Source organism: Lemur catta, chromosome 6 (assembly GCF_020740605.2).
Source record: "Lemur catta isolate mLemCat1 chromosome 6, mLemCat1.pri, whole genome shotgun sequence".
Classification (NCBI taxonomy): domain Eukaryota; kingdom Metazoa; phylum Chordata; class Mammalia; order Primates; family Lemuridae; genus Lemur; species Lemur catta.
The window spans coordinates 16317073-16344019 of NC_059133.1; the positions used below are offsets into that span (position 1 = coordinate 16317073).

General features: G+C 38.0%; 2 protein-coding genes across 3 annotated transcripts in view; one reads left to right on the forward strand and one right to left on the reverse strand.

Moving 5' to 3' along the window:
- Positions 1–14787, reverse strand: part of WASHC4 (WASH complex subunit 4) — a 58040-nt gene extending 43253 nt beyond the window's left edge. The window contains exons 1-10 of one of the 2 annotated variants that reach the window (XM_045553052.1): positions 14647–14787; positions 11221–11360; positions 8301–8354; positions 8150–8215; positions 7335–7380; positions 6815–6882; positions 3720–3802; positions 1889–1931; positions 1319–1422; positions 609–729 (exon numbers count right to left, since the gene is read on the reverse strand). In XM_045553052.1, coding sequence (XP_045409008.1) covers positions 609–729; positions 1319–1422; positions 1889–1931; positions 3720–3802; positions 6815–6882; positions 7335–7380; positions 8150–8215; positions 8301–8354; positions 11221–11360; positions 14647–14707 — 786 coding nt within the window. In that variant the 5' untranslated portion in view covers positions 14708–14787. The remainder of the gene's footprint in view (positions 1–608; positions 730–1318; positions 1423–1888; positions 1932–3719; positions 3803–6814; positions 6883–7334; positions 7381–8149; positions 8216–8300; positions 8355–11220; positions 11361–14646) is intronic. The other variant, XM_045553053.1, reaches the window with a different exon arrangement.
- Positions 14788–24552: 9765 nt separating this feature from the next.
- Positions 24553–26947, forward strand: part of ALDH1L2 (aldehyde dehydrogenase 1 family member L2) — a 47392-nt gene continuing 44997 nt past the window's right edge. Inside the window, exon 1 of the mRNA XM_045553057.1 lies at positions 24553–24721. Within this exon, the coding sequence (XP_045409013.1) occupies positions 24674–24721 (48 nt within the window). The 5' untranslated portion in view covers positions 24553–24673. The remainder of the gene's footprint in view (positions 24722–26947) is intronic.

Here is a 26947-nt window from a genome sequence, read left to right on the forward strand (position 1 = left end):
GTTGGCGGGGCAGGCAGAACACATACAACATGCATTAAGTTTGCCATCTTATATGCGTGCAGTTCACGGCACCTCAAAACAATTACAATAGTATCATCAAAGATCACTGATCACAGATCACCCTAACAGACATAATAATAATGAAAAAGTTTGAAATATTGTGAGAATTACCCAAATGTGACACAGAGACACGAAATGAACACATGATATTGGAAAAATGGCACTGATTAAACTTGCTCAAGGTAGGGTTGCCATAAAACTTCAATTTGTAAAAAACACAATTATCTGGGAAGCACAATAAAGCAAAGCATAATAAAATGTGGTATGCTTGTACTTAACACAATTATTTAGATCTTAGATCTTAATCCTTAGTTTTATCCTCTTACATAATTAAAAAATTTCTCTCTAAATATAACTAGTACACTATTAATTTTATTTGCTTCTAAATACTGAAATAATTATACTTTAGTACACTAACAATCATTTTAAATCAAGGTACTTTTAAAGAAAAACATTCAACAGTGTACCATAAGCATCCTACTATAATTCTGAGCTGTGTCACCCCTAATATAAGCCCAACCATTACAGCCTGATACAACCCTACTTACCTGGAATATCATTCCATCAAGTAACTGCCCTTCTAACTTCAGCAAGAACTTTTCAAATGGCTTTAGTTTTTCTTCCTGAATTCCAAATTTTGAAGGATTATGATGGACAGATTTCAGTAACCTTATGGATGATTAAGAGAGAGATCTTAAGTTTACTTAATTCTTAAATTAAAAATTTTCCTAGAAATCAAAATTTTGTATTTATAATTCTTGTTGGCTTTACACATTTGAAAATCTGAGAATAATCCTCTAATATATTTAATTTTATTTTTTTATGTCATCTTAAATTCAGAAGCCTAGTGTTCTGTACTTAGCAGACATTTGGTGCATACTTATAAACTGAATAAATAAAATGTCTTATCTATAAAAGTTTTGGAGTATGTAATAAAATAAAGCTCAGGAAAAAAACTGTCCTTGAACAGAACCCAAAGGGGAAAAAAAATCTGAGTTCTAAGGTAGGCCAATTAACATTCTATTCTACTTTAAGAATCAGGATGCCTTACATGGGTGTATCATACTCTCCAACAAACCCATCTGAAATTAAAGGATGGTCATTGTCTTCATAAAAACATTTGACATGAGCACCTTCTAAATACCGATCTCCAGGTCTTTTAAAAGATCTGCATTATTTATTTGTTTACTTTTTATTAATACTAATACACTAACTATACAAAGTAACAGAACATTTAGAAATAGTTTAATTGGTGTACCTTTTGTACATAGTCCAGTGGTCTTTCAGTGTGATATGATTATCGATAATCTCATCCAGGGTGAGCAAAACTGTTAGCAGTTCTCCCAAGTGCTCATACATAGTCTGTCAAAAAACCTTTAATGATTATCATTTAGTCACTAGTTAGAAGTTAAGTCTCATGTGGATTTGTAAAGTAAAATACATTTGGGCTAATTAGAGAATTAGTTAAAGCAGTGGATATATCCGTTTATTAAACTACAGGTTTGATCCTCAGATGAGACTACTAGTCTTAAATAAAGAATACTTTGCCCAATATTTCATTCTTAATTGCGAAACTGCAGATTTGTTTCATTGCCCAAAGGGACCATTTAGAGAATTCACATTGGGCCACTACCGGAAAAAACTAAGAGTTACACTAACAGTGGATCAATAATGCCTCAACTTCACAAATAAAAGAGAACAAATGCAAAAAAAAAAAAAAAATCTTTTAAGAGTCTTGCTATAATTGTTGTACTCTCCAATCAGACAAACTCCAAAGTAAAATACAGTAAAAATTACAGTTTTACAGGTCAAGTGAAATTACTGTTACCTGAAAATGAACTCCAGTTGTCTCTATAATTTTGGGTGCAATTCTGTAATGAAATAATACCCATGTCAAAAACATTTTCCTTTTTTGTCACTGTTCATTTTTATTTCAAAGAATATACTTAGGATCAGAAACTCCTGGAATTTTAATATTTATCTTTTTTAAGGTTTCATTCACTAAAATTTAAGAGATCTAAGGAACTACTACCACATTCCACTTTCCTAAGAAGGGAACTATCTTGTACATAATAGAATCTGAGCTACCTTTGCCTATATCCCACTCATAAGTAGAAATATGACGATAAGTGGTCCATGAATAACCTGGCCCATTAAACCTAAAAGATCTACCGTGGGATGAAACAGAGCAATAAAATAGTAATATTGCTATTCATAGCTTTCCAAACTATTAAAACTTCTCAGTTACCAACCAGGATCCTTGTTATCCTACCCAAACTAGCCTTTCAGAACTACTCCTCTCTTTAGTCAGGTTTATTTCTGCGTTCTCATCACTACTGAAAAATAATGCATACTATTAGGATTATACTAACGTCATAAGCCACATAAAAATTCAATTCTACTTCCTAATCAATTTACTGAACAATTTTAAATAGCACTTGTATGCCAAAGCACATATAGATATACCATAAGATAGAATACATATTTTAAAATTAAACGTCATCCTTCTAGGGCAGGAATGGGATGACAGGAAGTCTTATACACCAGGTACTTCAGGGGGCAGGGGAACTGTGCTCTCATTCTCTCCTGTCATGAGGAGAGCTTCAGTGAAAAGACAGAACATAAAATAAGTATCTAGCTGAGGGTAAAAACATGAGAATGAGAAACAATTAACACAGTCCTCTAGTTTATCAAGAGACTTAAGATGCAGCATGGTATAATAATGAATGGACTGGTAATCAAAAGAACAATGCTGAAACTGCTAAAGAATCTTGGCAAATAATTCCACTGGAATTATCTCTTTCTCATCATTAATAATCCCTACTCACATACCTAAACTAAGTTTTTATAAGCATATAGTAATAAATGTGGAAACATTTTTTAATATAAAGAATTAATCAAATGTAAGGTATTATTCTGTGGTAAGAATAGCAAAGGCTCTATGAAAAGTTGACCAATTTCCCTGATTTAGGGTAGTGGTCCAACAGCCAGGCGGTACCACGTCCTCAAAAGTATGAACACCAATTCCAGGGGGCTCCCTTTCCAACCTCCCAGCTTCTGGCAACCTCAATCTTTTCCCTTTTGTTCCTTCGATGTAGAGGTGGTATCTGCTTCCTCTGGACTACCTCACTGTTCTCTTTGTCATTTCAACCCTCCAACTCCTATATAACCAATTCTCTATATTAAAGCTCTTCTTTTTAAATACATTTTATTGTGTATTTTTAGGGTCATTAGAATTACAAAATTTTTTTCAATGTAGATTCCGTAGCTCCATCCCTCAAGATTTTGTATTTTAAGAAAAGTCTCATATGATGAGTCAGAGACCCATTAAAGAGGAAAGGAATAATGAGAGAGAAAATGGTATGTATACAAATTTCATATTAGCCTTTTTCTATATGGTCAAACTTCTTTAAGATTTTTCTGTCAACCGTCAACATTCTCCTTCAGACAAATAATGAGTTCATTCACCATGGCAGATATTGTAACTTACTAACTTATATAATACACATATCAGGTAGTATTTGAAACATCATGAGTGCTCAAAGAATGCTGAATGAATGAATGAGTGAACAAAAAGCTATTTCAGGTAATTAGTTAATTTTAGAAAAACATTTCCTGCATCTCTATTAGAAAAGCAAAAATATTTCTAAATCCATTACTTGTTACTGATATAGAGGGCAGCCAACTGATGGACTACATTCATCACCACTTCATAGCACCTCGTAACAAAACAAGACAGTTCCTGAAATGACAAGTTGAGTATATGTTACACAGTTGCTTTTAACGTCACCACTTTTGACTAAATTTTATGGTAACAACTCTAACAAAAACAAAATAGTTTTCTGCTAAGGTAAAACTTCCAGTTGATCAGCAGCCAAACAACTTCAAGCATCCCTTAAGCAATCAATACTTCACTCACCTCCTGCACCCCAGGGTCACGGCTACCTCTTTGCTCCCACTGCATTTCATTCCTACTTCTATTTCAAGTCTAATGTTTTAGTTACTTCACGTAACTCCAAAATAACAGGGGCTGTCTCATTCTTTCTTTGAATACCCACAGTCTGGCATGGTGGCTAACACTCAACAGTGCCTCAATAAATTTCTGCCCTATTAAGTGAATAAATGAATGAACATGTGAATGAATGAAGAAGCTCAAAAGCTGCCAGTTTGGAAAGTATGACCATGAGAGGAAAGGATTTCCAGAAGTCGCTCTAAAATAACTTTAAATGTTTATCACCTGTAATCATACCTATAAGCAGCAAGTTAAATATCAATTATAGTAGGGACATGTTTGTCATTAAATAATAATTAACTCACATCTACCATGTATGTCCCAGAACTTCTGAAAATTTGTTTTCTCTCAACTTTTAAACTTACAGAAACAGTTTGTATCTAACGTATTTAAAATCTAGTTAAATCTACTACTGTTCTAAATTTTAAGCTCTATGAGGGCAGGAATTTCTGTTACTTTACTGTACTTCTGTATTCTCAGCACCAAGAAGAGTTTCTAACATATAGTAGGCTCACAAACATATTTGTTGAATTTCTTTAAGAGACAGGCTTTCACTCTGTTGCCCAGGCTAGAGTGCAGTGGCACAATTACAGCTCACTGAAACCTTGAACTCATAGACTCAAGCAATCCTCCTGCCTCAGCCTCCCCAGTAGGTAGGACTACAGGCATATACCACCATGCCTGGCTAATTTTTAAATGTTTTTTGCAGAGATGGGGGTCTCGCTAAATTGCCCAGGCTGGTCTCAAACTCCTGGCCCCAAGCAATCCAAAGTGCTTGGATTGTAGGCATGAACTACTGCAACTGGCAACATTTGTTGAATGTTTAAAAACAGAATTTTTATGCAGCTATGAGATCCAAAAAAAAAAGTTTTTGAAAATGAAAATATGTAACTTTAGTTTTACTTAAACAGCTCTAGTATTGCATTTCTTGTTAAACTTCTGAAAGTTTAATAGAAGCAAAGAACAGAAAATGCAGGACAAATAGAAAGCACAAAGTAAACAGGCAGAAACAATCCCAGATATATAAATAGACTATATAAAATATACACAGAAATAGAATTAACCAACTGAAACAGACTGTCAGATTATATAAAAAAGCAAAATCCAGATATATATAGATTTAAATAAGCAATGGAAAAATAAACAATGGAAAGGTTAAAACAATGGAAAAAGATAAATCGAGAAAATATTAACTAAAACAGAGCTAGGGTAGCATTATTACTATCAGGCAAAACAGACTTTGTTAGCATTACTGTAGAGAATTACTATATATGCAACACGTATTTACATAATTATATATATAATAAGTACGATCATAGCTTAAGAGGGTCACCACATAATGATAAAAGATTCAATTTATTAGGAATGACTAACAATTCTAAACTTGTACACACTGAAAAAAATATCTTCAAAATACAAAATTTACACACTTACTGGGAACCTGCAAACTACATTTTTTAGATACCTTGCTGGACAGCAAGCCAGCAGCAGCCAGGCAGTGCCACCTCCTCAGGAGTATGAGCACCAATTTCATGGAGTTTTTTTCCCAAGCTCCCAGATTCTGGCAATCCCAATCTTTTCCCTTTTGTTCCTTGGATGTAGAAGTGCTATCTGCTGCCTCTGGACCATCTCACTGTTCTTTTTGTCCTTTCAGCCCTCCAACTCCTGTATAAACAATTCTCTATATTAAATCCTCTTTTTCTTAATTTAAATAAATTTTACTGTGTATATTTAACGTATACAACATGTTATAGGATATGCAGAGATAATAAAAAGGTTACTATAGTGAGGCAAATTAACATGGTTACCCTGTTCACTTTTGTGGGAAAAAGCAGCTAAAATCTACTCATTTAGCACGAATTTCCATACGTGGTACCATTTTATTATCTGTAGTTCTCATGTTGCACATTAGATCTCTACACTCATTCACCCTAATAATCTGCTACATCTTTTGAAATACCCTGTGTGATTTGTTTTCTAGACAGGACCCTGAATAACACATACCATATTATCAACAAAATGTTCTCAGTTAGGTCAAGTAGACAAAAAAAAAGTAGTAAAGATACAAAAGATTGGAACAATATCTTAAGCATGCCTGATTTGATGAAATATATCAAATCTTGTACCCAACAATCAGAAGGGAGATGGGACTATGGGTATTTTTTCCTTATCTCCAATGTTCACTTTTTTTTTTACATCGTATATGCATTGTTTCTATAAAGGAGAGGGGAAGAAAGAAGTTATTTCATTCTTTTTATAAAAGTAAACCAAGAGACCTGGAATTGCTAAAACTTTGCAGAGAAGGAAAACTTATCTAAATTGAAACATGCTGTTAGAAGCATCAAGTGCTGCTGCTCTTAACATTTTCACAGTTGCTCATGTAACAGCTTAATCTCCTCCATTAACAACTTCTCCTAAAATAATTTATCTTTTCCCATTGGGTACGAAGTTTAAATTCTGGTGTACCCAATTAAAATTGGGTACAAAGTTAAAAGTCCTGGTAACAAATTGTCCAGAAAAGAAAATACACAAAGAAACTTATTTTGGCAACTTAGTCCCTTAAAAATGCTTGGAAATTTTTCAGGAGTTATGATCTCCTAAACTATAACATAACACTAATTAAGTGTCTTACTCTCAGATTATACATCTTTGGTATCTGAAGATTTCAGAACTTTTTAAATTATGTGAAACTGACTCAAACTTTTCAAAGAAAAAGCTCAGTAGAAAGTAAAAATCAGTTACCTGTAAGAATGAAATAAATCTCCCCATTTGAATCTGGCAATCACCTTCCACCATGCTGGAATCTGTAGCTTTAAAAGGCAACATGAAGAATCATATTTGAATTTCTTAATTTAAACTCAACACCAAAAAAAGTGATTTTTTTCATTAGGACATCTTTTAATCTGCATAGTATTGAAAACACGTAATTTTACACTGAAGATAAAAATGAAAATCATTAATCGCATAATTAAAAGTAATCATCTGCTTCGCTATTTAATGAATTTTCAAGGAAAATTTTCATCTACCTTCAGTACTTTGTAACTTACAAAAATATCACAAATCAATTTTAGAGAATTTGCTGCTGCTTCATCACTCAGGTTTTTTTCACCTGTTTACCAAACAAATAAACCAACAAAACATTTGAATATTTTCCCACACTAATACATTATATAATCATGGTAGTCCTAAAATTGTCTATAAACTTTTTGTTCATTTCAATCTCGAAAAAGGCATCAACACAATTTTGAATTTTAAAACTTACCTCCTTCTCCATAAAACAAGAGACCATTGTAAAATTTGGTTTCAGCCTGTTGTAAAAAAAAATAAATTAATTAAAATAATTTTGAAGGTTATTTTGTTTTCAAATTCCTCGGCTCTCTTAGTTCTCTGTATTTGATAATAAACAGAAGACTATATCATTTATATATAAAATCATTTAAATTCAAAAACTGCTTACAGGTAAATTCAATTTATCTTTAGAGTAACAAAAATAGTACTGATACACAAAGCTGCATCTTGATTTCTTTAGTCTTTGTCTTATCTGAACACTCTCATTGTCCCATATCCTCCAATTAGTTCATGAGATAAAGAGCAACCACATAGTATCAAAAAGGGAGAGGGGAAAAAAATGAAGTTTACCAACTTCTACCACAGTTATATGGCTCTTGCATAAGGAAATACAAAACTAAATGCAAACTAAAAATTCAAAGCTTTTTTAAAAAATCAGTTTTATCTAGATAACCAGTATATATGGCAGATAACAAAGATTTCAGAGATTTGCACACCTAGATTCAAACTGTTAAAACCAGTAACATGTTAAGCAAGTGACATCCTATTTAAACCTCGGTTTCCTTATCTATTCCTAACCTACCTCCCTGGGTTGTGTTATAAGGATTCAGTGCATGGTATTAGGCACACAGTAAGCACTCAATCAATGGTAGTCATTAGTATTACCACTACTTTAAATAAATGATTAATTCAACATGTAATAAATATTTATTGCACACTATACATACATAAGCATATATTTACTTCTAAATGATGTTTTTAAAGTTTTAAGCAAATACAAATAATTACCTCGTATTTTAATTTCTTGATTTCACAACAAAGTGCAGCATAAACAGTGATGACTTTGTTTAAGACCTAGTTTCATGAGTAAAAACATAAAGAGTCAATTATAACAGATAACTTAAGCATTTTTAAAAATATATTTTTAAGTTTTAGTTACCTTGTTTTCAGTCTTTATGAGTTCCAAAAGAGAAGACTGCTCATAAGGCAAAAGCTACAGAAACAAAGGAAAAGAACATTTCTTTTAATTAGAAAGATCACTGAAATTTTAAATACACAAAATGAGACTAGCTTTCATCTACTTTGTATAAGTAGTGTATACTCAGCACTAGTATCAACTATTTTGTTCAAAACAATCTCATTAGACAATATATAAGGAAAAGTACACAAGCTCAAAAAGAAATGGCCCAACATGACCACAATCACGTTGCAATGACTCTGGTTGCCCACCACAACCTAAGGTGGCTGAATATGAGTGCAGCGCAAGAAAGTGCAAGAAAATGCAAGATAATAAGGTAATACCAGTATTATGAAACTTCATTAGTTATGACCATGGGCAAAGACCTCTCATCATTTTGGATTTGCTATGCAGGCACAAATTTAATGAGGTATTTTAAAAAGGGTCAAATAAGTTATCATAAAGAATGAAACAAGAAAGAAAAGAGAAAATATCTCTTCTTGTATATACCCATGGTTCAGAAATCCTTAAAATACGGTGTGCAATTCACTTACCTTCTAAGGGCAGCTCAATTTCTACCTCTTTCTGACCATCATCTACAAGTGAGCTCTTTATTAAGTGAAACCTCTGACCTCCCTTCTGGTTATATACTAACAATTAAGTATTTATGTAGGTAAGTTATATATACCTTTTCTCATTAGGTTGTTATTTTTGTTTACAGAGATTTTGTCTGAGTTTGTGATTTTCCCCAAAATACTAAGCAAAGAACCTTGTATAGCAGAAATACAATAAAATAACTGCCCAATAATGGGACTAACACGAGGTTCCAAAGAAAGCAGTTGGGGAGGGGGGAGAGTCCATACCATGATAAAATTTTAAAGATTAGAACTCTTCTGTAGGGGAAGATAAAAGCTAAGAGATGATTTCACCTTTTATAAAATCTGAGACTTGAGACAAACAGATTTTTATGATGATACAGCTAGAAGAGGTCTTATCAGCCCAAGAGCAAGTCTTAAAAAAATAAAAAGGTACTGCTTAATGGCAAGTGAGAAATATATGAAACTCATTACCTTCAAAGACAATGACAAATGGGGAGAAATTTTTTAAAGTAAGATTAAGCCTATCCAGCCTGCAAGAAAGAAGAGTAAAAGGAAAATACTTTTGGTTTACAAATACGTAAAGCATTAGTGAGGCAGTTTGAGTAGTGGGTAAGGACAAAGGCTCTAAAACCAAACTGCCTGATATTGATTTGCCATTTAACTAAATGTGTCACTTATTTGAATAAGCTGCTTTTCTATGCCTTAGTTTCTCACTTGCAAATGAAGATGATACTTTATCTACCTTATAGGATTGCTATAGAAATTAAAGTCAATACCTGTCCTACAACGCATAATGAAAAGATAACCACATTTAAAAATGGGCAAAGGATGTGAATAGACATTTCTCCAGACACACAAATGGGCAATAAGCAAATGAAAAGATAGTCAACATCATTAGCCATCAGACAAATGCAAATCAAAACCACAATGAGATCACATCCACTAGGCAGATAAGAAGTATTGGCAAGAATGCAGAGAAACTGGACAGTAACTGCAGAGAAACTCATACAGTGTTGGTAGGAATGTAAAATGGTACAGTCACATTGGAAAACAGTCTGGAAGTTCCTCAAAAAGTTAAACATAGTTACCATATGACTATACAATTCCATTGGGTGGGTGGCTGGGTGGGTGGGTTTGTGTATCTCCAAACATGTACACAAAAACTTGTATACAAATGCTCGTAGCAGTATTCGTAATAGCCAAAGAGTGGAAAAACCCACCTCTATCAACTGATGAATGGATAAATAAAATGTGGTATATCCATTCAATGGAATTTATTCAATAATAAAAAGAAATAAAGTACATTCATGACAACATGGATAAGCCTTGAAAATATCATGCTATGTGAAAGAAGCCAGCCACAAAGGACCATATATTGCATGATTCTATTTATGTGAAATGTACAAAAGAGACAAATCCATAGAGACAGAAAACATATTGACAGCCTAGGGCTGGCGGCTGACGGTGTGGCATGGCAATGGGGGATGGGTATTGACTACTAATGGGTATGGGATTTTTTGCAGTGGTGAAAATATTCTAAAGTTGACTGTGGTGATGGTTACACAATTCTATGAACATACTTTTAAAAACCACTGAAGTATACAATTTAAATTGGGGAATTGTATGACATGTGAAATATATCTCAAGAAAGCTGTTATTAAAAAAAGTCTGTGACTAAGGACATTTTCTAGTACATAGTAAGTGCTCAATAAATATTCATTATTACTTAAGTGGTAAAAGACTAGTTTCTAAGATAAAACAAGATGGAACTACCTCAAAATGGAACGCAGTAAGAGTGACCTCATTTTATACATTAAAAATTACTCCTGCATTAAGATCCTCCATATAGCATGAGTGAACTTTTTGGTAATGATGAAAATATTCTATATCTTGATTAGGACAAGAGTTACATGTGTTTGGCAAAATTCACTGAACCGTATTCTTAAAACCTGTGTATTTCACCATATGTGAAATAACCTCAATAAGAAACAAATAAAGCTTGAATATTCTATCCAACTCACTTCATTTTCTTGATGAAAAACAAAGGCTAGCTCAAAGAGGTGCAGTTTGCACCATTCCTTGACAGGCATTGTGTTTGTGTCATTCTTAAAGAAAAAAAAAAAAAAAATTTCTTTTAATTTTAAAAACACCAGCATGGCTAAGAGAAAAGGAAATCAACAAGTTTCTTTTCATTCTTTTCATTCTTAGATTTTACCAAAAATATTTTCCATTTAAAAAATGGTGCTTTTAAGATACAGTATGTCCTGAAAATATATAAATTTACAAATAAAATAAAATCAAACCTTTAATGCTATAGGATCAAGATTGAAATCCCAGACATCTCCAATTGAGTCATCCAGGGCGTCCTCAATTCTTCTCAACTGAGATGTATACTCCTCAAGAAATTTCCCATAATTCTTAAGTTGAACTTCAGCATGAATTTCTAAGTTTAAATTTTAAAAGAGTATGTGATAAGTATAAGTAATGAATTACAGGACATTTACTTCAAATAACCTCAGAGGCAAAGCACTGTTAATCATTACTTTACAATGTCTGAACTTCTTGAAAATAAACTTCCAAAGTTAAACAATAATTCAGCTTTCAATCTTCTCCATAAACATAAAATAATTTTAAAAGCACTAGATGTTACCATATACAAAGATATCATCTTAATTCTCTGAAGTATTAAGAAAAGGTCACTGCTCCATACACCCCATAATCAAGGGCTTTTAACCAATCTGAATAATGCCTTAGATAACTGAATGTCTTGATTCTATGTTTTAGTTATAAACAACTCTAGCAAAAAGAAATTATTCATGACCTGAAGCAGGCGCAAAAATCTGTGTCACAGAAGCAATATTTAAAAGTGTAATTTTTGGCTGGGCAAGGCTGCTCATGCCTATAATCCCAGCACTCTGGGAGGCCAAGGCAGGAGGATCACTTGAGGCCAGGAGTTCAAGACCAGACTGGGCAACATAGTGAGACTCATCTTTCCACAAAAAATAAATTAAAAAAAAATAGCCAGGTGTGGTAGTGTGTGCCTGTAGTCTCAGCTACTTGGGAGGCTGAGGCAGGAAGACTGCTTGAGCCCAGGAGTTCAAGGCTGCAGCGAGCTATGATGGTACCACTGCACTCTAGCCTGTGTGACAGTGCAAGGGCCTGTCTCTAAAATTTTTTTAAAGTGTAATTTTTAATTCTGTACACACTAAATGAATATTTAAATACACATAAATATCTTTAAAATGGAGGTTTTAGACTTGCTTCAGTATAATGAATATTATGCCTGCAATGTCTAAAATTTAACCAAAATATTTTGTTGAATTATTTAACTGGCTTAATTGAGCAGGAAACGTCAATAAAGAACACTGGTTGAATACAGAATATTGTACTGGTATTTACAGAATTTACACATTAACAGGCGACTTTAAGGAGTCACTGGATTTTTTAAAAAATGGCTATTTTCTAAAATTAATGAAAGTAAATATTTCACTTTACTCACAAAAATACTCACAAAAATTCATTACTTATTCCCAAAGGTAGCAAATTCAACTCTGTTTCTTCTATTGATGTGAATAACTTCATTCAATCTCTGCCTTCTAAAAAAGGTAAAAATTTTCTCTCCTCAAATTAGCAATTTGAAGCAACTAAGATAAAGTATATTCTGACACATGCCGTATTAAAGTATAGAGACCTAGCTCCCTGTTAGCCCTCATTCTGCAACTACATAATGCTCAGGTGGATCAATTTAGTTCATTAAGGTTCCTATCTCATTATAGCATTAATCTAGGCAATTTTGGAAAACAATTAGTCTAGATATGATTCATAGTCCAAAAATTAATGAAAGCCAAGAACAGTGTGTCTGTTAAAAAAAAAAAAAATTAACGAAAACCAGGCGCAGAGAAAAGCAGGGCTGTCTTCCCTACAGCTTACATATTAAAACTGCATAGATTCTCAGAACCCCAAGTAGATGGCTTATTCTCAATTACATGAGAAACGACCAGTTAAAGCTGCATTTGACCAGAAAATGAGTTCTTAAAGACAATCCTAGAAAAACATGTCAATAAATCTACTCGTTTAGTCTGTTTAGGGATTCACGAGGAAGGAGGCAACCAAAAAGCCAAGCACCATGGTGCATACTTGTAATCTCAGCTACTTTCAAGGATCGCTTGAGCCCAGGAGTTCAAGGCCAGCCTGAGCAACAAAGCAAAACTCTATCTCAAAAAAAACAAAAACTTAAAAGTTCCTTGCTGATAAGATAATTGATAGCTGCAAAATTATTAACAGTAAAAGTTAAAATAGAAAGATGTGAGATAAGCACTACATGGTGATTCTTCAACAGTAAAATTCCGAAACCCTATTTACGTGCTTGTATTGATATTTTCCAACAGACTGCATTCCTTGTCTTATCTGTGCGTCCCTAAAACCTAGCACAGCCACTGGCATGTAGAAAATGCCTTGTTGAGTGAATCAGATCATTCCATTCTAAACTGAACCATTTTCAAACCCAATAACATATGTTCATTTCAATTTTTCAAAGATACTAGAGTAAGGGACCTTTGTCCATAAACCTTCATACATGACAAGGTACAGTTCACTTTATAACAGTAAACACAGAATCCTCTCTACAAAAAAAGTAAAGGTTTTGTCATTACTTCCAAGATTAATTTTTATGCTGCACAGTAAGAGCTACTATCTCACGGAATGTTTTGTAAAAAACTGCACACTATCCTGACATAACTGATTCTCCTTTGAGAGGCTAATAAAACCTAATTATATCTACGTTTGCAGACATTAGTCTCTGTAAAACCAAGCAAAATTCGTCCAGAATTTTTTGAAACTGACATTCCACTCTTTGGGAAAACTCTGCAGAAAAAAAAAATTCACAAATAGCATATATTACCAAAGATTAAAAACAGATTGTCTACTTCTATCAATTCCATGTAAAGTTTCACTAAAATAACTAGCTTAGCGTCCACATTTTGTTGAAAGAAACTGAATTTGTTACTTTTTGTGGTTGGACTTCTAAGTTAGAATCAGACAATTCGATTTTATGAAGCGAAATTTGAAGCAGACTAGCTTGTAATTTTTTAAACCTTTGTAGCTGCAATAGAAACTACAGGACATCACTGAAAAATACCACTTCACGTAAATAAAAGGCCTGAAGGGGGTAAAATGAGGTTCACGTGTTCATTTTTACCGTGTTCGAAGCTTTTCTCGCTACCTACTACGGGTATAAGAATGTGATTTTGAAAAAAAAACAACCAAACTTCCAAAAGTTGGTTTGGGAGGAAAAGAAGAAAAACAGGAAACTGAAACAGGAACCCAGACAGCTTCTTCTAGAACTGAACGCTCTGAGGATCTGGCGAAAACTCCAAGAGGCCAGAGACAGGAGCAGCCTGGGCTCCCCGGAGCCGCTCGGCCTCCCCGGACGCGCCCCGCCCGCGCCCCCGAGCAGCCGACAGCGGACGCCACTCCCCTCGGGGCATCTCGGGCTCCCCGTGAGAGTCACCACCTCGTACGCCGAGCCCTGACCGGGCCAGCTTGACCCGCCATTGCCAGGCCCCCAACCCCGAAAGTAACGCTGGAGAACACGTCCCTCTCACACCCTGAGGGGTACGAAGTGTCCCGAACAAGCCCGCTGCGTGGCCGTCCCTCCCGCAGAAGCGCTGCCGGGTCTGAGGCGGGCCGGGGAGCGTCCACCCGCAGCCCTCTCCCTGACGCTCCCTTACTCTGCGAGCCGTCGTCAACGCGGTCAAACTCCCAGTCGGGGGACAGAGTCTCCACCGCCATCACCCCGGCGCCTCCCACAGACACAGTCCCAACCAGCCAGTGCGGCGACGGCAGCCTCACCCAGCGGATGCCGCCGCACGTGACTTCCGGCCCCGCCCCTGCTCGCGAGGGCCAGCCGGGCTCGTTGCCCCTGAGGCCGCGGGGGCCGCTGGGAAAGCGAGTCCTCGGCGGTGGCCGACCGCTGCCGCCATGGCGGCGGAGGTCCCCGTGGACATTCTCCCACCTGGCTTGCGCTTCGCCACGGTTCACTGCTCTTCTCATGCCACATCGGCGCCTTCAGTTTCTCCCTGCTGTCTGGAGGCGATTTGTAATACTTGAGGGAGATGCTCCCTCAGTCTACCCTAAAAAGGGCAGAACTGATGGGGTGGGGGCTTAATAGGAAGGTATGGTCCTCGAGGACGACGCTGTCCAGGCGCTTCTTCCAAGAAACCGGCATTGCCAGTTCCCTCCGTGTCGCCACCATCGGAGCGCTCCCCTGCCTGCCGCTCCCCTGCGCGTCCCGTGCGGACTGTTTTTGAGCAAAGACAGCTGTGCAACAGGAGGAGTTACTTTGCGAACAGCCTAACAGAGAATCTTACCACTCGGCTTACCTTGCACCCACCCGCTCTCCCCCGGGTCCTTTTAAAAAGACGCGGCGGGAGGAAGCAGCGCGTAGTAAAATGCTCCCACCTGCTTGCCTCCTGCCCGGCTTTTCCGAAAGTAGGGATCGATGTAAAATTCTGCATGTATACAGATTTTTGCACAGGAATGAATGTTCATTGCAATGTGGCTTTTAATAATTACTAATAGGAAACGATCTAAATGTCCGTCAAAAGGGGATAATTACATGAGGCTCAATACATCCAGGCCTATTAGGTTACTAGCGAGGCGCTAAAACAAATGAAATAGATTTATAATAGGAAAAACCGATAGGAGGCAGTTGCAGAATAATGTGTCTTTGTGGTTACATTAATATTTTTAAGTTATATAAACATGTATATGAGCACATATGTAAATGCATAGGAAGAAAAATCACATTAAACAGGACAGTGCTTACCTGGGAAAGAGTGTGTGTTGGTGACTAGTGTAGAGGATACTAGAAAAGGCATAAAGGCCTGGATGAAGGGACTGTGAGGAAGGCGGATATCTGACAGTCCTGCAAACAGGACTTGGGATATGATTGTTATCAGCTGGCTGCATACAGCAGGCTTTGGAATGTATGGAAGCATGACTGGTGTCCGCTCCCTGCCCTTTTCTTTATGACCTTAAGGAAAAACAAGGAAATAACAAAATAATTATAAGTTTCAGGTATATCACTAGACTTGTTTGAAACCATATGCTTACTATATGACACCAAAGATATCTGTATGTTCTTTACTGTAAACACATATACCTTTCCCTATAATAAATACGGAGCTTTGGAGAGGTTCGAGAGCTCTTTGAAACGAAAAGAGTCTCTCTTTTTCCATCAGCCTGAGATTGTGGTCTGGAGCATTTTTCATTGTGCGATGACACTGATAGAGATGCTGGGCGATCTCTACAAGTAGAAGGTGGATTTTCAAGTTTTGGTGTGTCTAGTTGTGTGTTTTGAATCTTTAACAATGAGAATTTATTGAGGTTTTACTTGTATAGTTTTAACAAATGCCAAAAATAACTAATCAATTTAGTTAAAAGGTCTCATGAACAGCGTTCTTCTGAGGCCATTGGGTCTACATTAGGTCAAATATTTATTGTCTACTAGGTACCAGGCACCATGCTAGATGTGGAGACTATAAAACAGACAAGAAAGATGGATCCCTGCCCCTATGGTACTTGCAGTCTTAGAGGGCATTTCAGAAAATATCAGGCATCATCAGTGCTTAATGGCTGGCAAAATTTTTTCTCTTTACTTTCTGTGTGATCATGAGTTTGACTTTGCTGTATTCTTCACATTTACAATAATCACTGTAATTAATCTCCCAACGGCTCATTTGTGATAAATTGGTTACATACAAGTCACAGCAATTTGAATCTGCAAATACACTAATCTATTGTTAATAGATTAGTAGCAAGAGGCAGTGTCATATAATAATCAAAAGTACAGTTTTGGCTGCCAAATTGCCTAGGTCCAAATCCTGGCTCTGCCACTTACTAGCCATGTGACCTTTTATAGATGAGACCTCAATTTCCTCATCTATAAAATAGGAATAAAAATAGTAAACACCTCATAGGATTGTTATGAGGACTAAGTTAGTTTATGTATATAAGGTACATAGAAAATATCAACCACATACTGTAGAAGAAGTGTTTGCTATTATGAATCAATATAGCCTTATTTTTATTTTTTTAATTAATTTTTTAGAGACAGGGTCTCACTCTGTCACCAAGGCTGAAGTGCAGTGGCACCATCATCACTCGCTGCAGCCTCAATGGGGCTCACCTCCTCAGCCTCCTAAAGTGCTGGGATTACATATATGAGCCACCGCATCTGGCTGAGCCTTATTTTTAAAAAACTCTCTGAGATTTTCTGTTTTGAACTTAGACATCTTCAAATCAAATTCCACGGCCTAGAATTTCATATTTTGTTAGAAAATTACAAATTCAATACCAAATGTAAAAACACATTCACTACATGAAAAGTACTACCTGAAATTTATTATAACAGATGTCCTATATTCTTAGACCTATTCTATAGAAGGCAAATAATCATTTCAAGGAATTAAATATTCTTCATTCTACTTCTCTTTACTCACACTTCAGTATCTGAAAGGCAAGCCTGAAAATAGAAGGAATAACATTTTATATGAACAGTATGGTATTATTCTGAGAGCTTCTATGAACTTTAGAACATCTGCCTATAGACAGTGCCCACCTGCCAGCTCCTAGGAATCCCTACCCTTCACCTACAGGCCCATATACCCATACCTTAAGTACCAGCTTATTCTACACCAAAATATTATATAGCTAAGGTCTTGGTGGATTTGTTTCTTTATTTTTTTTTTTTTTTGAGACAGAGTCTCACTTTGTTGCCCGGGCTAGAGTGAGTGCCGTGGCGTCAGCCTAGCTCACAGCAACCTCAAACTCCTGGGCTTAAGCGATCCTACTGCCTCAGCCTCCCGAGTAGCTGGGACTACAGGCATGCGCCACCATGCCCGGCTAATTTTTTCTATATATATTTTTAGTTGGCCAGATAATTTTTTATTTCTATTTTTAGTAGAGACGGGGTCTCGCTCAGGCTGGTCTCTAACTCCTGACCTCGAGTGATCCACCCGCCTCGGCCTCCCAGAGGGCTAGGATTACAGGCGTGAGCCACCGCGCCCGGCGGATTTGTTTCTTAATACACATTTAGAGTATTCTTCCTATAATACAAAATCTATGGTAATAACTCACTAAAGATATTTCACTTAGTAATTTGTCATAGAGTCTTCATATACCTGTCAAAAGATTCCTAATATGTTAATTCATACATTTCTTTACAAAATAATCTCTCACTTGGACAAATACTATAGACCTGTGACAGGTCTTCTCTCTCCATTGTCCATATTTTCTTGGTGAAGTTTCTCAAAACATATCCGACCAGGTCATGCCACACTTTACGTCTTTCCAGTTGCTTTTGGCATGGAGTTTATGCTTCATAGGATGTAGCAGAAGGCTTCTTCCAATCTTCGCTTTGATTTAAGGGATCCTAATCCGTGTACTGGTAGTAATCAGTGATTGTGGGATCATGCAGATTACCATCATATCTCATTCCCTGAATCCCTGAGTGCTTCAGTTCTGTGCTTCCGTGGTGTTTACCACGTTGAAATTATTTATTGACATAATTGTCTCTCCTATTAGGCTATATATTGATTTCCTATTGCTGCTGTAACAAACGGCCACAAATTTAGCAGCTTAAAACAGTACAAATTTGTTATCTTTCAGTTCTGTAGGTGAAAAGTCCAAAATCCGTCTCACTGGACTAAAGTCAAGGTGTCAGTAGGACTGGTTCCTCTTGGACACACAGGGGAGAATCTATTTCCTTACCTTTTTTAGATTTCATGCATTTCTTGAACCTTTTCCTTCTGTCACCGCGTCTCCTACTATTGACTAATTCTCCTGTCCTCTCTCGGAAGGACCTTTGTGATTACATTGAGCTCACCCAGATAATCCAGGATGATCTCCCTATCGCAAAATCCTTAGCTTAATCACATCTTCAAAGGCCCTTTAAACATGTAAGGTAACACATTCACAGGTTCTAGGGATTAGGACATGAACATCTTTGAGCACCTGTTATTCAGCCTAGCACAGACCATAAACTCTTTGATATCAGAGACCATGATTTATTCCCACATTGCACAGTCCCTGATACATATTAAGCACTCAGAAAATATTTAAGGTAAATATAGGAAATTCCTTTCTGATAATTCTAATATCTGGATTTCCTGTGGATCTCTTGTCTATTGTCTGGTGGTATTCTGTTTTATTTCTTTTTCTCTTGGTTTTCCATCATTTGGTCTTATTTCCTTGTGTCTAATAATATTTTTTAGTGCATGTTGGCCTCTATTATGAAAAAATTCTAGAGATAATGACGTCATTTTCCTTCAGAGGGGATAACTATTTCTTCTGGAAGGCCCATTAGAGCAAGGGCCGATTAACCCAGGCTAGGACTGTTGTGATTTGAAGCTGTGTTTGTCTTTGTGAGGCCTGGTCTATTTTTGTGTCACTTTAATCCTAGGGCATAGCTTTGCAGGGTTGCTTGGCAGAGCCTGCCAAATCTTTGCTCAGCTTTTCAACCTCTCAGCTACTACTTTCTGCTACTCAGCCTCTAGAGTCTCAGCTGCCACTTACAGATCAGCAAATGCCTTGAGGTGAAATATGGTGCCAAATGTCAGGCTCAACTTTCTTGACCTTCTCTCCTGAATTTCAATTCCTCAAATCCTCGTTGTCCTGCATCTCCAATGCCTTCAAAAAGATTTTTAGTAACAAAAGCAAAAATGGACAAATGGGATGATATCAAACTTAAAAACTTCTGTATATTAAAGGAAATAACACAGTGAAAAGGCAACCTATGGAAAGGGAGAAAATAATTGCAAATCACATGTCTGATAAGGGGTTAATATCCAGAATACATAAAGGACCCCTACAACTCAACAGCCACAAAACAAGTAACACAATTTTAAAAATGAGCAAAGGACATGAATAGATATTTCTCCAAATAAGATATACAAATGGCCAACAAGCATATGAAAAGATGGTCAATATCACTAATCATTAGAGAAATGCAATTCAAAACTACAATGAGATATTAGTTCATACCCATTATGATGGACACTATCAAGAAAACAAAAAATAACAAGTGTTGGCAAAGATGTGGAGAAATTGGAATCATTGTGCACTGCTGGTGGGAATGTAAGATGATGCAGTTACTATGAAAAACAGTATAAAGTTTCCTCAAAAAACTAAAAATAGAATTACTGTATGATCCAGCAATCCCTCATCTGGGTATATGTCCAAAAGAACTAAAAATAGGATCTCAAAGAGATATTTACAACCCCATGTTCATTGTAGCATTAATCACAATAGCCATGAGACAAGAGCAGCCCACATGTCCATCGAGGAATGAATGGATAAAGGATGTATACATATAGGAAATGCTACTCCAGTGGCTTCCAATTGTGCTTACAATAAAAAAAAAAACAGTCTCCCACTAGACTAGAAGCTTTATACACATACAGACCATATCTCCTTGATACAGTTCAGTGCCAAGTATAGTGGTTGGTACACAGGTGATAAACATATACTTGTTGAATGAGTAAACCAATGATTGTCATTTTTTTCAATTACTCTGTAATAAATATTGTTTGCAGGAAGTCTTTCCTCTTAGTTCTTCAGTAGGTGGCACTGTTTGTTAAAGAATCTCTAAGGGTAAAAAAAAAAAAAAAAAAAAAATTAATAAAATGGCTTTTTTAGTTGTTTCTTTCTTCACCCAGTATTTAATCAGGACTTCCTCTGTTGATACTCCCCAGTGACGAAAGCCCTTCAATGGCCCAACTGTCCAGTAAGATAAATTTTTAAGATATTTTAACTTAGGGTCAGCAAAATACAGTCAGCAGATCAGTAAATAAAGTAAAACTTTACTTTTGTAAATAAAATGTTATTGGAATACAGCCATGCTCATTCATTTGCATATTACCTACATTTGCATATTGTCTGACGCTGCTTCACACCACAGTGGAAGAGTTGAGTGACCATATGGCCCATAAGCCTAAAATATTTATTATCTGGTCCTTTAAGAAAAAGGTTGCTGACCCTGGTTTTAACTCCAAAAGAGAAAAATGAGAGAAAAAAAGTTTTTCTATATGAGTTATATAAAATAGGTTGAAGTAATCTAATTTTAAAAACAAAGTGAGTCAAAATAACCTAATTTAAAAAGCATAAGTATCTTAGAAATATCTTTATATCAAAATATTAATAATTCACAAGGACACTTCTATAACAGGCAGCATCAAGTGGTCAAATGAACCCATCTACAGTCAATAATTAAGAAAAGTAGACAAAATATAATCTAAAAATAACTTTTTAAAGATCTGAAAGAGAATAAAAAAAGCAGGTGGAAACCACAAAAGAATTTATTCAACAACTAATAAGGATTTTGTGGCTTTTTGCTTGAAGATGTCCCTCACCCCTTCAGTCTGGAACACTGCAGACTTACTGGCTCAAGCTGTCAGCAATCTAAGTTCAGGGTTGTTGAAAGAGAAGCCATAACTTTGGGGGTAGGCAGGGATCCTGAAGCAAGGGACCTACAAAATGAGTGAAATCCAAAATCTGAGTATAAACTCTGCCCAAGTCCCTGGTTGACTACTAAACTATATAGAGAAGGCCTGGTAAAATAACAGTCAGGAGTCCCTGAAAATTAGAATTGCACTTGGTGAGATGTGTGAGTTTACTGCTCTTTTGACTGCATATATTTCCCAACAGAGGTACACCTCAGGTAGCAGAAAGCTGAAGTCTTATTTGAGATAACAGAGAATAGAAGTTAGGTTGGCAAAGCAGCTTGGAATGTAGAAGGAAAGACTGATAATTAATAGAATTACAGAGGGGTGTAAACCCCACAGTCTGAGTACAAACACTGGACAAATTCTTGGCTAAACTAAGAACTGAGCAGAAAAGTAAGCTGTGTATTGGCCGGGCGCAGTGGCTCACGCCTGTAATCCTAGCACTCTGGGAGGCCGAGGCAGGTGGATCGCTTGAGGTCAGGAGTTCGAGCCCAGCCTGAGCAAGAGCAAGACCTCGTCTCTACTAAAAATAGAAAGAAATGATCTGGCCAACTAAAATTATATATAGAAAAAAATTAGCCGGGCATGGTGGCGCATGCCTGTAGTCCCAGCTACTTGGGAGGCTGAGGCCGTAGGATCGCTCAAGCCCAGGAGTTTGAGGTTGCCGTGAGCTAGGCTGACGCCACGACACTCATTCTAGCCTGGGCAACAAAGAGAGACTCTGTCTCAAAAAACAAACAAACAAAAAAAACTGTGTATTTTACTGAGGAGATGGGGTTTGAGTCCAAGCAAGTTTACTTCTTTTAAAAGCAAAAAGTCCAATGATTCACTGAAGAGCCTAACAGAATCCAGAGCAGTTACATTGTATCATATACAATGTTCAGGGTTTTTTCCTTTTTTCTTTTTTTTTTTCTTTTTTTCTTTTTTTAGAGGCAAGATCTCACTCTGTTGCCCAGGCTGGAGTGCTGTGGCGTCAGCCTAGCTCACAGCAACCTCAAACTCCTGGGCTCGAGCGATCCTCTTGCCTCAGCCTCCTGAGTAGCTGGGATTACAGGCATGCGCCACCATGCCCCGCTAATTTTTTCTATATATATTTTTAGTTGTCCATGTAATTTTTTTCTTTCATCTCTGAGCTTCCATCTGGGATTATATTCTTTCTGCCTAATGGACATTTCATTCCTTCCAGTCTCCAAACTTATCCAACAATTTTCTATTATTGTTTGTATATTTGCATATATACATATATAAATGTATTAATATAATATTTAATTATTATATTGATATAATTATGATAGACAATTATATTTTAATTATATTGATTATCATATAATACTATTATATTATTAATGTTCATACAATGTTCTTTTTTTTTTTTCTTTTTCTCTTTTTCATGCAAAACCCTGAGAGGAAATGTTCATTTAAATTTGCTGACAACTTTGCCTTTTTTGTTGGTCTTCCTGCATTCCATGTGGGTAATTTTCCTTCTGCTGGAAGGATACTCTTTAATATTCCCTTTATTCTGTATCTAATGATGGCAAATTCTCTCAAGTTTTTGTTCCTAAAAATGACTTTGTTTTATCTCTATTATTAAGGACTATTTTTGCTTGGTATGGGAATCTAGATTGGTAGGGTTTTTTATTTGTCAAACTCTAATTCCATCTGATCTAACCTCCAATTGTCAAGGGAACTACATTTCTGGTTCTTCCAGAAAAAAACTTAGATACCATGAATATGTCATTATATTTGGGTGAACATAAACTCTGTATTTCCTAAACTTGGTAGTGGAAATACATAATTATGGAACCCCACTCAAGAAAAACCAGCTCTCAGGGTGGGGTGGGCCAGAGTGCACCCCCGATGGCCACCAAAAGATAAAACAAAAACAAAAACCACACTCCTTGCTCACCCCTCTCCTAAGATACACAGATCAGAACAAACAAAGTGAATTATCAACGTTCGCTAGTTTAAAGGAAGCAAGAAGTCACAAAATCCAGTCAGGGAAGTGGGTTGAACTGACAAGGGGTAGTTCCCAAAGCAAAACCCTGGATGTTTGCTGCAATTCTCCAAGCTTTAAGAGTGGTTCTTTTTCTCTCCTTCTTACCCTCCTAAACTCATTCATTCCTTTATTCTCTTTCAACAAGTTTTGTTTGTTTGATACCAGATCTCCCTCTGTGGCCCTAGGCTAGAGTGCAGTGATGCCGTCCCAGCTCACCGCAGCCTCCAACTCCTGGGCTCGAGTGCCTCAGCCTCCCAAAGTACTGGGATTCAGGCATGAGCCACTTTGAAAACTCTGCTTATAGGTACTGTAAGTCCTGATAATATCAGATAAACTCAGCCAGCAAGGATCTTGCAATAGAGACAACAGCCACACAAATACCAATGACAGACTGAAACGTTCTTAAGAGCTGCATAAACAAAAAGCCTTCCCAGTTTAGAGGAGTGAAAGATTACCTGTGGGGAGTAAAGACGTTAACGGAAGAAAGAATCAGAAAAAGTGCCTCCAGGAGGCAGCATTTGAGCTGTACCTGGAAGAAAAAAAGAAATTTGGTCATACCAAGACAGTGACAAGTGACAAGATTTTCTGGAAAGAAGCATTGTCCAGGAAGGACTTGGGAGAATTACACGTGCAAATGGGCAGTGAGAGATAAGAGTCAATGCCAATTGCAGACGGCTTGAATGCCAGGCTGAAGCGTTCTTTTGAGACAGATGCTCAGTGAAAGCGTGTCAGCGTTTCTTGGAGAAAGGTGAGGGAGAAGGGCATGTGCCTATTATCTGTCCTGGTGTCAGACTGACCACTAATAAGGCAGATCCCTGTATATCTCAGAGGGTCTGAGTAACTGGTAGAACAGCTAGTAAATACGTGGACCAGGACTGGAACCGCGGAAGAGTCCAGGCAGCCGCCACCCGTGGTCCCTGGGGCTGGCGGCGAGCGCTGCGCCGAGGCCCGGGCTCCGCCGGCGCGCGCCCCGCCAGGTTGCACACGATTGGTCGCCAGGGCTCCGCCAGCTGAGGGGGCGGGCACTTCCAGCCGAGGGGCGGGGTTTGGGCTGCCGAGGGGGCGGGGCCCTGCCAGCTGAGGAGGCGGGGCCTTGCCAGCTGAGGGGCGGGGCCGTGGGCCGGGCGCCTGACTAGCCGAGGCCCAGAGCTGCGAGCGGGGCTGTCCCGGGCGTCCAGGCTGCAGGCCGCGCCCAGGCTGCACTGCCCGCCTGCCTCCCGCGTCGCCGCGCCGCCCGCGCCCGCGCTCCTTTCCAGCATGCTGCGGCAGGGCATCCAGGCGCTCCGGAGATTCTCTACAGGCCGGGTGAGTCGGCCGAAGCGAGCGTCCGGGCTCTCACCCTGTCCTGGTTTCCAGACTACCGGGCGGGAGGGCCGGGACGGCGGGGCTGGGGGTGGGCGGCGATGCTTAGGCTTTGCTAAAAGCCAAGACGGCTTTTTTAAAAATGAGAGACTTCAGAGGAGGGCTGGGGGAGGGTCCTGGATGGGAATTGTCAAGCAAGCCATTGTCTTCTACGGGGAAGGGGCTGAGGATGCAGCTTTTGAACATGTCAGGTCCAGCTGGGATGACAGGTGGGAACGGTCACTTGGTATAGAGAGCAGAGTCTGCTTCCTTTCCTTTTTCTTTTCAATCGTGAGATCTCTAGTCAAGAGATGAAGCCGTATGGAACGGAGACCGTGTCTCCTGGAAGAGGGTAGTAGCGTGTCACCCGGGTCCTCCCTGGCTGCCTGAGAGGCGTGAGCGCTCGGGACTGTTATGCGTGGTCCATTCAGATAATGACTCTGAGAGCTGGTGGCTGCAAGCTCAGTATTCCTGAGCAGAGCCGCAGATGGCAAGATTTCTAGGATTACCAGGCGCTGCAGAAGCAGCCACGCTGGAACATTATCAAACTGCAGCGCCAGAACCAAGCTCAAGCTCTGGCCCAGCCCCGCGACCTGGAATTGCATCAGCTCCTCCCAAAATGGAACGAGAGTGGACACGTTGCATGTGGTGCTGCCTTCAGCACTTAGGGGGCCTTGGAGAGATGCCTCTCTGCTTCTAAGGCAGACTCCAAGCTGTTTAGGGCAGACCAAAAAAAAAAAAAATCAAAAAAACGAAAAACAAAATGTGCATCCCATGTTCATTATCTCTTTTATAAGAAGTACATGCTTGCTGTCTTATAAGAGAATTTGCTTTTCAATTTGTTTTCTCTGCCATACCAAAGCCATATGTACATACTTGTATTTTCAAATGTAAAAAACTTGGAGGCAGAGACAAGTCTTGAGCAGCACCAAGAAGTGGCCCAAACTTGCATAAATGGAACAGCTTTTGTACCCTAGACAATGCCAAATAATGAGAATTCATTTTACTTCTGGCATCAGCTCTAGTTACTTTGGGGAGTATTCACCATATGTAAAATAAGGGGAGAAAGACCTGCTCTGCTAGGGCTTTTGCCTGCTCTCCTAAGCAGTGCTCTGGACTCCTAAGCTTTTCCCACCACATGGCACATGTGGACCTGGGCAATGGCACAGGCAGCAAAGGGCTGTGCCTACCTGTTTTGTTGGCCTCCTCTGTCAACACCTTTTATTAAATTGTCTTTTTTGGAGAGCAGAAAGGAGTCTTGAAGAATGAAAAGATTTTGATAGTGAGGTTTGCGTAAGATTTCAGTAATGTAAGGTGAACATCCCAGGTGGCACATGGCATAAACAAAAGCAAAGATGTGGAGAAGCACCCGGCATGATCAGGGTCCAGCTGTTTCCCCAGGGGAGTGCATGTGGAAAAGCAGCTACAGGTAAGGCTGAGAAGAAGGTAGTTTCCTCAATGGCTAAAAGGAAGACTTTAAATGATAAATGAAGAATGTGGGATATTTTACTCTGTAGAAAATGGGGATCCATCTTCTGAACTGTGTTGTATAAGAATTATTCAAAATCAAACAAATACATGGCTGATGGGAAGCCACTTTGGAAAACTTTCTGACAGTTTCTTATACATAATAATTAAATATGTACCTACCATATGACCCAGCAATCACACTCCTAGGTATTTAAAATCCCTGTCCCCTGCAAAAGGCTCTTCCAATGCAGAATGTTATCTCTAGAGAACCCCAACATAATAGCACGTATCACCCAGATTTGAAAATGTTGTGTGCCATTTACGCCCCTTCTCTCTCACCAGTAACACAGGCAGCTGTAGTGAGAGTCCCTTGAAGAATAGTGCTGTCTCCCATGTCAGGGCCACCATAGCAATCTCTTAGAAAGGCTGATGGAACTATTTCCTACAATTGACCTCTCAACCTGTTGCCATGTTTTTCTTTTTTTAAAAAAAGAGGAGGGACCTTCCACATGGGAAAGCCTTAGAAGCACATACACTGAAGTGGGGTGGATCTGGATTTGAATCCTGCCGTTAATCCTTATTGTCTCTGTCCTTGGGCAGAGTGACTTAGTTTCTCTGAGCCCTGTGTTTTCTCATTTGTAAAATAGGTCACTGTGAGGATTAAAGACATATAATAAGCATTTGATAAATATCTTTTGAATTAATGAAAAGGGCTCAATG